General features: G+C 36.5%; 1 protein-coding gene across 1 annotated transcript in view; it reads right to left on the bottom strand.

Moving 5' to 3' along the window:
• Window positions 1-374: 374 nt before the first annotated feature.
• The window catches only part of ZBTB41 (zinc finger and BTB domain containing 41), a 66170-nt gene continuing 47911 nt past the window's right edge, over window positions 375-18633 (bottom strand). The window contains exon 11 of the mRNA XM_036909437.2: window positions 375-6541. Within this exon, the coding sequence (XP_036765332.2) occupies window positions 5886-6541 (656 nt within the window). The 3' untranslated portion in view covers window positions 375-5885. The remainder of the gene's footprint in view (window positions 6542-18633) is intronic.

Below are 18633 nucleotides of genomic sequence, written 5' to 3'. Positions count from 1 at the left end.
AGCCCTTTATCATTATGTAATGTCCTTCTTTACCTGTTGTTACTTTATTTGTTTTGAAGTCTATTTTGTCTGATACTAGTACTGCAACACCTGCTTTTTTCTCCCTGTTGTATGCATGAAATATCTTTTTCCATTCCTTAACTTTTAGTCTGTGCATGTCTTTGGGTTTGAGGTGTAAGCAGCATATAGATGGGTCTTGCTTTTTTATCCATTCTATTACTCTGTGTCTTTTGATTGGTGCATTCAGTCCATTTACATTTAGGGTGATTATTGAAAGATATGTACTTATTTGGCACTCACTTTTAAGGACACATGCAGAGCACTACATTCCCATATGTTCATGTGTTCATGTGTTCAATAAAACCTAGATATGCTTTATTAGGACCAAAGAACTTCTTATTTATTTTAAATATCAAAATAACACAAACAACTAGTTCGATATACAATACACTTCCTAGTCTTTACAGAGAACTGAATTTTTCTAGACATTTGTACTTAAGAAACACAAGACAGCCAAAATATCTATAAAAATCACAGGATACTTCACACAATTGACAAAATAATTAACTTTGATATTTTAGATTTTTCTTTGTAATTGCTTTTAAGTGTCCTTAATGATTAGAAACAAAACTTAGGATTTGAGACTGAAAACTAAGTTCAAAAGCATTTCCATTTTAATATACATCATAAATCCCCTTAATCAGAACATTTATTACATAACATGGAGCAGCAAATGCCCACCTCTGTACTCATTTTTTGGCAGCCACACTCATCAACTGTGATACAGTTTAACCTATAGGGATAAGAAAAGTCTGCTGAAAGGAGTAAAAATTTTTTAATTACACCACAGTACATTGTCCAACTTTAATGCAAGTAGGAATACGAAGCAAAGAGGTGAAATAATAAGAAGTGTACATGCTCTTCATTTAAGAAATGTTTTAGGATCTCCCACAGTAATGCGGCAGTAAAGTACTCTTTACCTAACAATTAAAAAAAAAGGTGTGTCCACCTTCATATACTCTCTATTCTCTGAATATAATCCTTACTTTCTCATTAATAACTGGCTACAGAGGCTAAATTTCAATTGTTTGGGGGTTTTTCAATAGTCACAGACTTCAGATCAAATCACAGCAAGTTGAAACATTAAAAGTAAACAAAACATAGGCACTCTACTGAAAATTTTTCATCTTCCACACAATCTAATACTATTACTTCTATCTTAATGCTACTTCCAAAGAGGCATATCAGAAAGCATGCCAATATTTTAGGATAAAAATATCTTAAAGTAGAAATAATTTTAGAGGAAATAAGGGGATAATCCCCTCTCACCGCCCCCCCCCAAAAAAAACACCACTATAGAGTTTTCCAAGAGAGGAATGTGCGAAAGGAGAGGATTTAAGAAAGAATTTTCTATACTTCCTAGAAATTTTTAGAAAATTGTGTCACATTTCCCATTAGTCACTCTAATAGCAAGTAACATTTACCCTATTACTATTTTAAGTTTAGAAATGCTCTGTTCCTTATTAAAGAATACATTTTTAGTCATTTTCAATTTGGCACTGAATTTTAGAATAATCCAAATACAACTTTAAAAGTCCTCATTTTTCTTGAGTTCATCAATTCAAGTTGCATGTTCGCTGGAACGGTGCTGCTCCTATGGGAAACTCATGTCAAACCATCACTTCTTGTTCACTTTTAGGCAAACTGAAATAAGAAGCCATTCAGTGAGGAGCTGTGTGGTTATAACTGATTACTTTTAAAAAGGGGGGTTGGTGAGAGGAGGCAGCAGAGAGGTGACACACTACTCATTTTATTTTATTTGTCTGGACACATCTAGACTGTGTCTAAGCATCCATCCAGACACAGGCCTGGGAGCAGCTGCACAGTAACCATCAAGGATACAACAGAGGTTTAAAAAGACAAAGACAAATGTTCCCACTAGGACTCAGTGCCGATTTCCCTGTGTGAACAGAAAGCAACCTAAGAAGTGCTGCCTGACCAGCAGGCGACACAAACACAAGACCCACAGCGACAAATCAAAGGCATTTATTACCAGCAGAATCGACTCTAGGCAAGAACACCACACTGAAAAGGCACAAAGCATTCAATACAGAACAGGACAGTCTGAAGGACACTGTGAAGAGCTAATGCTCCAAATCTGACTTTTCAACGATATATTAGAATGACCTGGTAGGAAGAAGACTCGGACTTACATCAGTTTGTGTTTTAATTTGTTTGCAATTATAGAGTAAAAAGCAACAATGATAATTATGTAATAGTCCTTATCTGTTTATAGTTATTCTGCAGAGAAGTTTTGACACTTTCAAGGTTGACAGAGAATTATCAGTGTGTACCTATTTCATGACATCACTTAAAAGGAAGTCACTTAATAAAGCACCAGTTTAAGAACCTATTTTTGCTACTTCTCTTCTCTCCCAGCAGTCAATGACTAAATTACTTAAAAGTAAGCAAAGATTACGACCTCTACAGTTGTTGGTTACATCTTGCTGGCATGAAGAACAAATCCTAACTTAAATGGCATTTTAGGCTGCAAAAAATAGGTGGGGTTTCTTACAAAAATAACTTCAACTTGTCTTAAAAAAAATTCTAAGGCAAAAAATTATTTTGATAGTGTAGTGTAAAAAATAAGCTTGTTATTTTGCATTTAATAGTGTCCACTTAAAAGATAACATTCAATTAATGAAACTGAGGAAAACTGAATATTCTTACTTCTAACTGGTTTGTCAGTATGACTACTCCCAGAGTATTTCCTTCTGTTCTTATTTTTATACATATAAACACAAATACTCTTAGTATTCAAACTACTGATTTTTTTTTAAAAATCCATAATCCTAGGACTTCAACTGTGCTTCTTTGGACAAATAGTTATTCAAACAACAAAGAATGCAAACTCTTTTAAACTATTTTAATACCTACTAGAAATCTTTGGTGCAGTTAAGTAAAAACTGATTCAGTTAACAAATTTCTACCCTTGATAAATTATTCAATATGCATATTAAGTGCTAACTGCTATCAGCTAAAAATTAATTTAAGACAATAAATTATGCTCATAAAATAAAAAAAATTCTGTATGAGGTCAAACCTAGTTGAGAGATTCAAAAACTTAACTAGAGTTACAGAATTAATGGAATTTAGAGTTAATGGAATATTTGTGCAAAATATTCCAAATCAAAAATTAAAAAAGGTTAACTGAAAAGAATAGGCCTCATTTCCTATTTTTTGTGCCAACTTCAAAAACTTATATACATTCAGTTTGCCCAAATCCATGAGCTTTTCACAAAATTGCTTATATTCTAATTAGGAAATTAGAGGCAGCAGAAAATGTTTGTTCACCCACTGAGACTATTTCTCAAAGAATTACACTATCTACCCCCAGACTGTTTAAGATTACATGAGAAAATGTAGTGCTTGGCACATAGCAAGCATTCATTAATGCTAGCTCTCTTTCCCTGTTAGTAGCTCTGCCACTTAGTAATGATGTGGGCTTAATCTACTGAGTCCTTTATCTTAACCTCAGACTCTTTCTCTCTAAAATGGGAATACAGCATGTCCTTTCTGTTTCAGAGCTGTTATGAAGTATAAATGAGATAACTGTGAAAGCATTTTATAAAACAGTAAATCACCATTCAAGTTTAAGTATCTACAATAACTAAATAAAATATTATTTCTTTTCATATAAGAGATGCATTCCAGAAAAGTTCTATACTGTAAACAAATTCCTACAATCAAACCATATATTTAAAGCATTAGGAAATTATTATTTAAAAGAACTCTAAAGTAAATACCTTCAAAAAGCAAAGTATTCTTTCCAATGTGAAAATGCAATACCCATTATTCTGCTACCAAACACACACCAACGCACACACATACATGCCACCTGCCTTTCTCTAAGTGCAAGCTTCTCTACATTGGCTTACACGTAAGGCAGGGTACATGTTTAGGTATGACTTCTTTTCGTTATGCTAAGTTTTCATTTAAAAGTCTTGTTGGTCTTTATGATAGAAGTCATAAAGATATGTATTTTTTCAAGTCAATTTGAAAGACTAACAGACTAATAGTACCTCATATAGTCAAGTTCAATCATGTAAGTACCCAAATACCTTTCCACACAAAAGTAAGAATGCCTTAAAAAATAGAATTAATAGATTTATTGTATCTACTGGTTCTAGGATAATTACAACCAAACCTTGATAACTGAGGCAAAAACTCAGGTTGGTTTTATTATTTATATAAGCTACTTTGGTTAACTGCCTCAATTCTCAACATTTTTTTCTACTAGTATAGTGAATATTCTTGTAACGTACCTTCATTTCTTAAGTGCTTCAGCAAACAAATTTCCCCATTTTTAAGTGGTTAAATTTTACTCACTAAAATTTATTTTGTTTGTAATTTTCTTCACAAGGGCTAGGCCAGAATTTACAGTTTACACAAAAAAAGTGCTTAAAAGCAATTAGGAGTGTAAATAAAACTGAAACAGAAAACTCTTAAAACTGCTATTTTCTAGTAATTTATATACAGATGACATGCTAACCCTAAACCAACCTGCCTAGTCTAACCCTTCAAGCACCTCTACTAGGGAACATATCCTAGTTTAAGTTTAAGTTGCCTTGAAATAAGGAAAGTGCATGACTTTAAAGATATTTTATAATTTTGACTTTTTCCTCAATTAATTTTTTATTAGGGAGGCTCTGCTGTAACTACTTTTTTCTTTCACCAAGTCCTCAATTTTTGTTTCATACAAAAATAAAATCAAGGATAATTACAGACAGTAAGCTTATGCAAAAAGCAAAAATAAATATTTAGATTACATGTAAATCTGTATACAAGTAGCAGTTCCCTTTAAAGTAAAAAGCATTAAGCTTAGTTAGACAAGAATTTTGTAATTTATTTGGCACCTTTTCTAACAATTATATATGAAATACCTAAGTTCTATTTCCAGAGTTTTAGTTAGCCAAGGTAAATGAGACCAAAAGTAGCTGGTTAATTAAATTTAAATAGTTGTAACTGCCCCTCCCTTAGTGAGATGAATATATATACTGTATATTGTTAATGTTTCTGAAATAAATGGCAAAAAACAAAAGGTGAACTTACCTTGATAGTATATAGTCAAAACTCATATTTTGCTTGACACATTTTTAACTGTAAATGTAATGCCTAGATCTGTATATGCCTTTCTTATTCATAACAAAGCATAGACAAAAGCCTATCATCTGGATAATTATTTCAATTCTATACTTCATTTAAGAGGCTAATCTTACATTAGTTATGCTTCTGGCTTTACATTTGTCAAAATCAAAGATGATGATAACCTGAAATTATGGTTAGATGGAAAAAAACATATCCAAGATTTTCTTGTAAATTCAAATTCCTAATTCCTTTTTTAAAAAATCTGGAAGAAATAATAATGAATCTTCAGTTAGGATAAGGAAGAGTTGCAATTATCAGTATAGTCATATTCCTTATTAAAGGCTACATGGTCCTTAAATTTATTTGGAAGATAGGGAAAGAAGAAAAGAGAAACAAGACTAAAGAATAAAATTTCCACTGATGATTAAAAAAAAAAAAAAGCCTTATAATGTCAACAGCTAATAATTTTGAAAAGTTTGAGAAACCATTAAAAAATTAGTACTAATCCTTAAAAACCACAAAAATGTTCGCTTCAAATATTATACCTCAAAATATGTCCAAATAGTCACATGTTCAGTAAACAGAGACATTTTTTCTTGATTTGAAACAGTTCTAAGGATTTGAGAAACTAGGGAAAATGAGAAAATAGCAGCCCTACCAATTTAATAGAGCCTACAGACTCTAAGCTACCATGAGCACACGACCACCGAAAAAGTCTGTGGAATGTTTACATTGCCTCAGGAATGGGGCTCGTTGTTAGAAAGACTCTGCACAGCGGCAGTGCTATCCAGACCCAGCAATGCCCCAAGGTAGGACTGTTCTCTAGGGCCTAGCATTTGTTCAGGTCGGACCGGATGAACTATATTTGCAGGCTGAGGAGTCAGAGTGTACTTTTCCAGAAATGCTAGATCCGCTGCTCGGGGATAGTCAGCTGACTGTGGTTGTGGCGACAGGAGCTCGTGAGAAGACGGGGGGAGCGTGGTGGTGTGACGCACCAGGTCGCTCTGCGTGTCAGGCATCTGAACTGGAACCAGCGTTACTGGAACACATACTTCAGCAGACACGTTCTGTAGCATAGCCTTGGCTTCTGACTCATAGACTTTGGGCTGGTCCATATACTGTTTTGTTTCTGTTTGAAAGATCTTGTCATCAGATGGGTACTCTACTGGCATGGACACAAGTTTTTCCTCAGAGGTACTGAGAGGGTCGTCCAGAGACTTTATGCCATGAACATGGTCAGTGTGGTATTTCAGCTTGTCTTTCCGCTTAAATGTTGCATTACAGTGCTGACAGTTGAAGGGCCGAGCATCGGAATGAATAACCAGGTGTTTTGTTAATGTTTTCTTAATTCTAAAAGACTGATTGCAAATTTGACACTTGTACGGTTTTTCACCTGTATGAACAAAAATGAAATAATAAAAATGCACTCACTTGGTAAGACAATGATCTCAAATAGCAAATTTCCATGTGAATTCTTAGAAGAACTTAACAAAAGCAGTAATAAATAATATATGCTATCACAAAACAGAGACAGTATAGTTGGCTGGTAAAGAGTGGGCTCAAACACCAGCAATTGTTGTTTTATATCCTTTTACTCTTAAGTGTTGTTTTATATCCTTTTACTCTTAAAAGTAGACTCCTACTGAAAAGTTGTATCTGCAAAAAAATTATAAAAAACATGATTATGAAATATTGAAAGTTTTTCTCTGGAGATTGGAAATAAGACAAAGATGTCCACCACTGCTATTCTTATTCATACATGATTAGCGGTGGTAACATCAACAAAAGGAATAAGTCCAGAGAAGGAGAGAGAGAAAGAACGATAACAAGGATTTTAAAAGAGAGAAATAAAACTGTCATTATTAACAGATGACCAGTTGGTGTGCTTAGAAAATTCAAAAATAGCTATAGATGAACTATAAAAACTAATGAGAACTTAGCAAAACCACTGACTAAAAAGTCATATACAAATTCAGTTGCATTTCCATATATCAGAAACAAAAAATAAAGTTTAAAAATACAGTTTACAATTTTGTACAAAATCATCAAATACCGAGGTATAGATATAATGAAAGATCTGCATGATATCTACACTAAATACTATAAAATGTCTTTGAGAGAAATTTGGAAAGACAAATTAACAGAGGGATATACTGTGTTCACGGCTTGGATGATTCAATATTTTTTTTTTTTTTTTTTTTTTTTTTTAGATAATTATTTTTTATTGAAGGGTAGTTGACACACAGTATTACATTACATTAGTTTCAGGTGTACAACACAGTGATTCAACATTTATATACATGATAATTCTAAGTACCAGCTATCACCATACCAAGTTGTTACAATATTTTGACTATATTCCTTATGCTATACATTACATCCCGGTTGCTTATTTATTTTACAATTGGAAGTGTGTACTTTTTCTTGGTTGTTGTTGTTAGGGCATCTCTCATTTTTATTGATCAAATGGTTGTTAACAACAATAAAATTCTGTATAGGGGAGTCAATGCTCAATGCACAATCATTAATCCACCCCAAGCCTAATTTTCGTCAGTCTCCAATCTTCTGAAGCATAACGAACAAGTTCTTACATGGAGAACAAATTCTTACATAGTGAATAAGTTACATGGTGAACAGTACAAGGGCAGTCATCACAGAAACTTTTGGTTTTGCTCATGCATTATGAACTATAAACAGTCAGTTCAAATATGAATACACATTTGATTTTTATACTTGATTTATATGTGGATACCACATTTCTCTCTTTATTATTTTTAATAAGATGCTGAAGTGGTAGGTAGATACAAGATAAAGGTAGAAAACATAGTTTAGTCTTGTAAGAGCAAATGTAGATGATCAGGTGTGTGCCTGTAGACTATGTGTTAATCCAAGCTAGACAAGGGCAATAAAACATCCACGTATGCAGAAGATTTCTCTCAGAACAGGGGGGGTGAGGTTCTAAGCCTCACCTCTGTTGATCCCCAATTTCTCACCTGATGACCCCCCAGCGACTGTGCCTGTCTTAGGTTGTTCCTCCCTTGAGGAATCTTACCCGTCTCTGGCTAACCAGTCATCTTCCGGGGCCACACAGGGAAATGTTAAGTTGGTAAGTGAGAGAGAAGCCTTATTGTTTGAAATGGTTAGCTTTTTATTTCTTTGCATATTTATGCCCTGTGGCTTCTATGCCCAGCATTTGTCTTGAGGTATCTTTACCACTTGGAGGAGTTATGATACTCGGTAAATTTGATATGAGGCACGAATTCTATTTAAGAATTCGTTGTAATTAGGAAGGAAGAAGAAAAGCTATAGAAGTAGCAGGCGGGAGAAAACATGGGAAGATTGATTATTTCTTTGACATATCTTCTTGTAGAGTAACTTCAGCATGTATATATTTTAAGCTACTACTTAAATTGCGCACACACATTAACATAATAGGAGTATAGTTACATAACCAAAGCATACCTGTAATTACCAGCCATCTCCAGTGAAACCAAGAAAACCAGTTAGGCACCCTAGGCATTTGTGAAAACTTATCAATGATATGATGGTTATTATCTAACTGAATTTGAATAGTTTGAGAAAAATCAGACAAATTAAAACAACCCATTCCTGGGCACTGTTCACATCCCATATGTTCTTTTAACAGTAAATAGTCTGTAGTTGTAAGATTTTGGAGCGCTACAATTTGCACTTCTCCTAATTCTTGGTTGAGTTCCAACAGTATAGATCCAGTCAAATTTGTTGTTTTACTGTATGCACAGGCCAGCTTAGATATCTCCTTCATTCCCATGGCTAGTCCAGGAGCTGGTGGGATGAGTGCATCTACAGCTGTAGCAGTGCGTGGATCTTTGTTGGGGTTTTTTGATGATCATCTTCTGGCATGAGTCTTCCCGAGAGTGCTGATGTTGGAAGTTCTCTTTCATATCGTTTCTTAGTTCATTTTCGGGGTAGCCAAATTAGGCTTTGATCCTCTGTATAAACACAAACAGACCCTTTGCCTACACTTTTATATGTCCTTTATATTATTGTGTAGAACTCATTAGAGGTCACCACATAGGAACTGCATTTTTTTTTTTTTTTTAATCATTAATCTACACTTACATGACGAATACTTACGAATACTTTGTTTACTAGGCTCTCCCCTATACCAGGTCCCCCCTATATACTCCTTTACAGTCACTGTCCATCAGCGTAGCAACCTGTTGTAGAATCACTACTTGTCTTCTCTGTGTTGTACAGCCCTCCCCTTTCTCCCACCCCGCTATGGATGCTAATCTTAATACCCCCCTACTTCTCCCCCCCTTATCCCTCCCTACCCACCCATCCTCCCCAGTCCCTTTCCCTTTGGTACCTGTTAGTCCATTCTTGAGTTCTGTGATTCTGCTGCTGTTTTGTTCCTTCAGTTTTTCCTTTGTTCTTATATTCCACAGATGAGTGAAATCATTTGGTATTTCTCTTTCTCTGCTTGGCTTGTTTCACTGAGCAAAATACCCTCCAGCTCCATCCATGTTGCTGCAAATGGTTGGATTTGCCCTTTTCTTATGGCTGAGTAGTATTCCATTGTGTATATGTACCACATCTTCTTTATCCATTCATCTATCGATGGACATTTAGGTTGCTTCCAATTCTTGGCTATTGTAAATAGTGCTGCGATAAACATAGGGGTGCACTGATCTTTCTCATACTTGATTGCTGCATTCTTAGGGTAAATTCCTAGGAGTGCAATTCCTGGGTCAAATGGTAAGTCTGTTTTGAGCATTTTGATGTACCTCCATACTGCTTTCCACAATGGTTGAACAAGTTTACATTCCCACCAGCAGTGTAGGAGGGTTCCCCTTTCTCCACAGCCTCGCCAACATTTGTTGTTGTTTGTCTTTTGGATGGCAGCCATCCTTACTGGTGTGAGGTGATACCTCATTGTAGTTTTAATTTGCATTTCTCTGATAATTAGCGATGTGGAGCATCTTTTCATGTGTCTGTTGGCCATCTGTATTTCTTTTTTGGAGAACCGTCTGTTCAGTTCCTTTGCCCATTTTTTAATTGGGTTATTTGTTTTTTGTTTGTTGAGGCGTGTGAGCTCTTTATATATTCTGGACGTCAAGCCTTTATCGGATGTGTCATTTTCAAAGATATTCTCCCATACTGTAGGGTTTCTTTTTGTTCTATTGATGGTGTCTTTTGCTGTACAGAAGCTTTTCAGCTTAATATAGTCCCACTTGTTCATTTTTGCTGTTGTTTTCCTTGCCCGGGGAGATATGTTCAAGAAGAGGTCACTCATGTTTATGTCTAAGAGGTTTGTGCCTATGTTTTCTTCCAAGAGTTTAATGGTTTCATGACTTACATTCAGGTCTTTGATCCATTTTGAGTTTACTTTTGTATATGGGGTTAGACGATGGTCCAGTTTCATTCTCCTACATGTAGCTGTCCAGTTTTGCCAGCACCATCTGTTGAAGAGACTGTCATTTCGCCATTGTATGTCCATGGCTCCTTTATCAAATATTAATTGACCATATATGTCTGAGTTAATGTCTGGATTCTCTAGTCTGTTCCATTGGTCTGTGGCTCTGTTCTTGTGCCAGTACCAAATTGTCTTGATTACTATGGCTTTATAATAGAGCTTGAAGTTGGGGAGTGAGATCCCCCCTACTTTATTCTTCTTTCTCAGGATTGCTTTGGCTATTCGGGGTCTTTGGTGGTTCCATATGAATTTTTGAATTATTTGATCCAGTTCATTGAAGAATGTTGCTGGTAGTTTCATAGGGATTGCATCAAATCTGTATATTGCTTTGGGCAGGATGGCCATTTTGACGATATTAATTCTTCCTAGCCATGAGCATGGGATGCGTTTCCATCTGTTAGTGTCCCCTTTAATTTCTTTTAAGAGTGACTTGTAGTTTTCAGAATATAAGTCTTTCACTTCTTTGGTTAGGTTTATTCCTAGGTATTTTATTTTTTTTGATGCAATTGTGAATGGAGTTGTTTTCCTGATTTCTCTTTCTGTTGGTTCATTGTTGGTATATAGGAAAGCCACAGATTTCTGTGTGTTGATTTTGTATCCTGCAACTTTGCTGTATTCCGATATCAGTTCTAGTAGTTCTGGGGTGGAGTCTTTAGGGTTTTTTATGTACAGTATCATGTCATCTGCAAATAGTGACAGTTTGACTTCTTCTTTGCCAATCTGGATTCCTTGTATTTTTTTGTTTTGTCTGATTGCCGTGGCTAGGACCTCTAGTACAATGTTAAATAACAGTGGGGAGAGTGGGCATCCCTGTCTAGTTCCCGATCTCAGCGGAAATGCTTTCAGCTTCTCGCTATTCAATATAATGTTGGCTGTGGGTTTTTCATAGATGGCCTTTATTATGTTGAGGTACTTGCCCTCTATTCCCATTTTGCTGAGAGTTTTTATCATGAATGGATGTTGAACTTTGTCAAATGCTTTTTCAGCATCTATGGAGATGATCATGTGGTTTTTGTCTTTCTTTTTGTTGATGTGGTGGATGATATTGATGGACTTTCGAATGTTGTGCCATCCTTGCATCCCTGGGATGAATCCCACTTGGTCATGGTGTACGATGGTTTTGATGTATTTTTGAATTCGGTTTGCTAAAATTTTGTTGAGTATTTTTGCGTCTACGTTCATCAGGGATATTGGTCTATAGTTTTCTTTTTTGGTGGTGTCTTTGCCTGGTTTTGGTATTAGGGTGATGTTAGCTTCATAGAATGAGTTTGGGAGTATCCCCTCCTCTTCTATTTCTTGGAAAACTTTAAGGAGAATGGGTATTATGTCTTCCCTGTATGTCTGATAAAATTCCGAGGTAAATCCATCTGGCCCGGGGGTTTTGTTCTTTGGTAGTTTTTTGATTACCGCTTCAATTTCGTTGCTGGTAATTGGTCTGTTTAGATTTTCTGTTTCTTTTTGGGTCAGTCTTGGAAGGTTGTATTTTTCTAGGAAGTTGTCCATTTCTCCTAGGTTTCCCAGCTTGTTAGCATATAGGTTTTCATAGTAGTCTCTAATAATTCTTTGTATTTCTGCGGGATCTGTTGTGATTTTTCCTTTCTCATTTCTGATACTGTTGATTTGTGTTGACTCTCTTTTCCTCTTAATAAGTCTGGCTAGAGGCTTATCTATTTTGTTTATTTTCTCGAAGAACCAGCTCTTGGTTTCATTGATTTTTGCTATTGTTTTATTCTTCTCAATTTTATTTATTTCTTCTCTGATCTTTATTATGTCCCTCCTTCTGCTGACCTTAGGCCTCATTTGTTCTTCTTTTTCCAATTTTGATAGTTGTGACATTAGACCGTTCATTTGGGATTGCTCTTCCTTTTTTAAATATGCTTGGAGTGCTATATACTTTCCTCTTAAGACTGCTTTTGCTGCGTCCCACAGAAGTTGGGGCTTAGTGTTGTTGTTGTCATTTGTTTCCATATATTGCTGGATCTCCATTTTGATTTGGTCATTGATCCATTGATTATTTAGGAGCGTGTTGTTTAGCCTCCATGTGTTTGTGAGCCTTTTTGCTTTCTTTGAACAGTTTATTTCTAGTTTAATGCCTTTGTGGTCTGAAAAGTTGGTTGGTAGGATTTCAATCTTTTGGAATTTACTGAGGCTCTTTTTGTGTCCTAGTATGTGGTCTATTCTGGAGAATGTTCCATGTGCACTTGAGAAGAATGTGTATCCTGTTGCTTTTGGATGTAGAGTTCTGTAGATGTCTATTAGGTCCATCTGTTCTAGTGTGTTGTTCAGTGCCTCTGTGTCCTTACTTATTTTCTGTCTGGTGGATCTGTCCTTTGGAGTGAGTGGTGTGTTGAAGTCTCCTAGAATGAATGCATTGCATTCTATTTCCTCCTTTAGTTCTGTTAATATTTGTTTCAGGTATGTTGGTGCTCCTGTATTGGGTGCATATATATTTATAATGGTTATATCCTCTTGATGGACTGAGCCCTTTATCATTATGTAATGTCCTTCTTTGTCTTTTTTTACTTTCTTTATTTTGAAGTCTGTTTTGTCTGATACCAGAATTGCAACACCTGCTTTCTTCTCTCTGTTGTTTGCTTGAAATATCTTTTTCCATCCCTTGACTTTAAGTCTGTGCGCGTCTTTGGGTTTGAGGTGAGTCTCTTGTAAGCAGCATATGGATGGATCTTGCTTTTTTATCCATTCTATTACTCTGTGTCTTTTGATTGGTGCATTCAGTCCATTTACATTTAGGGTGATTATTGAAAGGTATGAATTTATTGCCATTGCAGGCTTTAAGTTTGTGGTTACCAAAGGTTTAGGGTTAGCTTCTTTACTGTCTTACTGTCTAACTTAACTCGCTTGTTGAGCTATTATAAACACAATCTGATGATTCTTTATTTCTCTCCCTTCTTATTCCTCCTCCTCCCTTCTTCATATGTTGGGTGTTTTGTTGTGTGCTCTTTTTAGGAGTGCTCCCATCTAGAGCAGTCCCTGTAGGATGCCCTGTAGAGGTGGTTTGTGGGAGGCAAATTCCCTCAACTTTTGCTTGTCTGGGAATTGTTTAATCCCTCCTTCATATTTAAATGATATTCGTGCTGGATACAGTAGTCTTGGTTCGAGGCCCTTCTGTTTCATTGCATTAAGTATATCATGCCATTCTCTTCTGGCCTGTAGGGTTTCTGTTGAGAAGTCTGATGATAGCCTGATGGGTTTTCCTTTGTAGGTAACCTTTTTTTTCTCTCTGGCTGCTTGTAATACTTTGTCCTTGTCTTTGATCTTTGCCATTTTAATTATTATGTGTCTTGGTGTTGCCCTCCTTGGATCCCTTGTCATGGGAGTTGTGTGTACCTCTGTGGTCTGAGAGGCCATTTCTTCCCCTAGTTTGGGGAAATTTTCAGCAATTATTTCTTCAAAGACATTTTCTATCCCCTTTTCTCTCTCTACTTCTTCTGGAATGCCTATGATTCTTAAATTATTTCTTTTATATTGATCACTCAGCTCTCTTAAAATTCTTTCATTCCTGGAGATCCTTTTATCTCTCTCTGCATCAGCTTCTCTGCGTTCCTGTTCTCTGTTTTCTAGTCCATTAATGGTCTCTTGCATCTCGTCCATTCTGTTTTGAAGTCCTTCCAGAGCTTGTTTTATTTCTGAATTCTCCTTCCTTAGTTCTTGCATATTTCTCTGCAAGTCCATCAGCATGGTTATGACTTTTGTTTTGAATTCTTTTTCAGGTAGACTGGCTAAATCTATCTCCCCAGATTCCTTCTCAGGGGAAGATGTAGCAGATGCCGAAGCTGTCTGGGTTAGTCTTGTCTGAATCATATTTTTTTGCCTTTTCATGTTGACAGGTGCTATTGACTGTCAGCTGGGAGGGCCAAAATTTTCACTTACTACTGGCCTTTCTTTACTGGGGCAACTGCGACCCCTAGTGGCTTGTGTTGGGTAATTGCGTGTAGAGTGGGTCTTTGTGTCTTGCCTGGCCGGAAGGGAGAAATTTCCCTTTCTGTGGGCGGAATTTGTCTCAGGCTGCTTCTCTGCTTTCGCAGCGCCCGGTGGGGTGATGGATGGGGGGGCTGCTTGACTGTTTGCCTCCGTGAGGGGTCTCAGAGCTGTTGCCCAGGGGGTTAGTGCACCCGGTTTTCCCTGTAATTTCCAGCTGCTGTACTGTAACCTGGGTTGTTTCCGTCAAGCTGTTAAGTCCCTGTCCCTTTAAGACTTTCAAACAAGCCCCCGCTTTTCTTTGTCACAGGGGCATCAGCTTCAGCACCCGCTCTGAGGTCTACCCCCTGTTCTCCCAGTATCCAGGGCCCCCTGGGCATATACTGTGTCTGCGCTCTGGCCCGGATGGCTGGGGCTGGGTGTTCGGCAGTCCTGGGCTCCGTCTCCCTCCCGCTCTGCCTATTGTTCTCCCGCCGGGAGCTGGGGGGAGGGGCGCTCGCGTCCCGCAGGGCCGGGGCTTGTATCTTACCCCCTTCGCGAGGCGCTGGGTTCTCGCTGGTGTAGCTGCAGTCTGGCCACTGTCCTGCGTCTTCTGGTCTCTCTTTTAGGGCTAGTTGTGTTTGTTGTATTTTCAAAAGTATATATGTTTTTGGGAGGAGATTCCCACTGTCCTACTCACGCCGCCATGTTGGCTCCGCCCTCGATGATTCAATATTATAAAGATAATCAACTAAAAAATGGAAGATTCAATGACATTCTAACAAAATTTCAGGAGGTATTTGGGTTTAGAAATTAATAAGCTGTTTCTAAATGTATATGAAAACACAAAGGAACAATAATAATAAAGATACTGAAAAAGAACAAAGTGATGACTTATACCAGCAGGAATCAAAAGCCACAGTAATTTAAATGGTATAGTAATTGTGCAAGGATATACCAATAGTCCAATGGAACAGAATAAACACAAACCACACATACACGATTGCTTAATTTAAAACAAGCCAATGAAATGCCATAAGGATGGGATGGTTTTTCCAACAAATGGTGCTAGGGCAACTAAGATAACCACATGTTAAAAAAAGAACTTTGACTTTTATCCAATAACAGAAAAAGAAGCGAAGGCTTCTTTAGAGGAGGCTCATAGTCTAAATATGTAAGTTAAAATAAATATTCTAGAAAGTTAAGAAAAATATTAATGACCTTAGTATAGGCAAATTTTTTGAAAGAGGATCCAGTAGGAACCTAAATAGAAAGAAAAAAAGAACTGATAGATGACTTCCTTCAAATTCAGGACCTTCAGTCATTAAAAGATACCATTACTAGAGTGAAAAGGTGAGCTGCAGATGAGAAGATAACTGCAATTTAGATATCCAATAACAGACTAATATCCAGAATATAAAAAGAACTCCTATTAATCAATTAAAAAAGGACAGGCAATCCAATCTAAGAAAGTTAGAATTATTAATCAGGTGTTCCGTAACAGTGGATATCCTAATAGCCAAAAAGCATATGGAATGGTACTCAAGAGCATTACTTACACAGAAATTAAAGGTACTTTGAGATAATGCTATATATCCATCAGAATAGCTTTAAAAAAAAGACAGTATCAAGGGTTGGTGAAAATGAGGAGCAACTTCAAGGGAGGAACAACCTAAGACAGGCACAGTCGCAGGGGGACCATCAGGTGAGAAATTGGGGATCAACAGAGGTGAGGCTTAGAACCTCACCCCCCCTGTTTTGAGAGAAATCTTCTGCATCCATGGATGTTTTGTTGCCCTTGTCTAGCTTGGATTAATCCTTAGGCTATAGGCACACACCTGATCATCTACATTTGCCCTCTTACAGCACTAAACTATGTTTTCTACCTTTATCTTGCATCTACCTACCACTTCAGCATTTTATTAAAAATAATAATAATAACAACAACAATAATAATAATAAGGGAGAAATGTGGGATTCACATATAAATCAAGTATAAAAATCAAACGAATATTCATATTTGACCTGACTGTTTATAGTTCATAATGCGTGATCAAAACCGAAAGTTTCTGTGATGACTGCCCTTGCACTGTTCACCATGTAAGAACTTATTCACTATGTAAGAATTTGTTCACCATGTAAGAACTTGTTCGTTATGCTTCAGAAGATTGGAGACTGTTGAGAATTAGGCTTGGGGTTGATTAATGATTGTGCTTTGAGTCCCCTATACAGAATTTTATAGTTGTTAACAACCATTTGATCAATAAATATGAGAGATGCCCTCTCAAAAAAAGAAAAAAAATTATACCTGGATAAAAAAAAAGGTTAATTGACTGAACCCCTGAAAAAAAAAGAGGAGCAACTAGAATTCTCATACACCATTAACTACTGACAGGAGTGTAAAATGGCACAATTACTGGAAAACTGTACTGTCTACTAAACTAGAGCTTATGAGTGAGTGTCCCATGAGTCAGCAACCCAGGGCCAGGCACATACACAAGAGATATGAATGTGTATGTATACAAAGAATCATGACAAGAATTTCAGAGCACCTTGATTCAGAATAGTCCCAAGTAAATAGTAATTAGGTGTCCATCAAAATACAGTAGATGAATACTATCTATGGTATATTCTAGGAAACAAAAAGAAACAAACTATTTCCGTGGATAAATCTCACAGAATATTAAGTGAAAGAAATCAGACAAGAATACCTAAAGATACCTAATGTATGATTCCACTTATATGGTGATATAAATCAAAGTAATAATTCTTTGGCAAGGAGGTTACTGACAATAAGGGCCAGGGAGAATGCTTTTGGAGTTCTGGTAATGTCCTATATCCTGATCTGTGGGGATTACAGGAATGTAGACATAGATAAAATTCACTGAGCTGTTGATTAAGATTTGTGTTCTTAATGTGATAAAATGTGATAAACACACACACACACACACACACACACACATAAACACATATATATGATTCAATAAAAGCAGCTTTAAAATTCTGCTACATCTAAAATCAAGTCCTACATTTATCATCTTTATACCCATTTTAACTGAATATGTTACATTTCAACAGGACCACTGCTGAAGAACAGATATAATCACCAGTGTGGGGATTACATGAACAAAACACATAATGGCTCAGAATAAGCCATTTGCAGAAGAAAATATTATATCCATTTTCCAACTCCTTTCTCGGATTGTGTGGTTTGAAGACGAAGAGTCAATTAGAGGGCAGTCACGGGAAAACATGACAAATCCATTCACTCACAAATCCTTACTAAACACCTATTATTTCCAAGTCCTGGAGTGGGCACTGATCCTACCTACTCATTTGAAGCAATAGATGTTCAAACGATTTGGCCCAAACTGAAGTCAAACCATTATTTGTACATCCTCTAGAAAAGAATGTGTTAATAGAAGAGAAAAGGTCTGCATAGAATCTAGTGAAGAGGATTCTAAAAAACCAGAATCCAGCAGTACAGAGAGTACACACAAAGGATGCCCTGAACAGAGAAAATGAATCTGGGGAACAAAATTATTCTGGTCACTAGATAGGTACACTATAAGGGTAATGATGGCTCAATACCCTTCACTATTTCTTTGATAAACTATTCCATAAAATCACTACCTAATTTTACTTTATAACCTCATTTAGTAATTCTCCTTCTGATTAATGAATTTAGCAACTCTGCTTCCTTGATAAGAGAAAAAGACACCTTGGCCAGTACACATGAATATCTTATTCTATGGAAGGTGAATTAAAAACCTGACATTCTGGTGAAATCTATTTTCAGTGATTATTACGAAGAACTCCTAAGAATATTTTTAATTCTTAGTGCACAAGTATAAAATTGAGTTACTGGACCACACATCTCAGAAATGGACTTGGGAACATGGTGACCAGTTCTTGGAACAGTCACTGTGGAGTCCTGTCTAGTAGCCTGCAGATCACTTTAGATCAAGAATTGACAAACTATACTCCAAAAGCCAAATATTAACTGTTATTGTTTTTGTAAACAAAGTTTTATTGGAATTCTGCTGTATTCATTTATTTACACATTGTGGCTGCGTTCACACTACAACAGAAGGGTGAGTGGTTGCAAC

Source organism: Manis pentadactyla, chromosome 9 (assembly GCF_030020395.1).
Source record: "Manis pentadactyla isolate mManPen7 chromosome 9, mManPen7.hap1, whole genome shotgun sequence".
NCBI classification, from domain to species: Eukaryota; Metazoa; Chordata; class Mammalia; order Pholidota; family Manidae; genus Manis; species Manis pentadactyla.
This window is presented reverse-complemented; position numbering and strand designations above follow the sequence as displayed.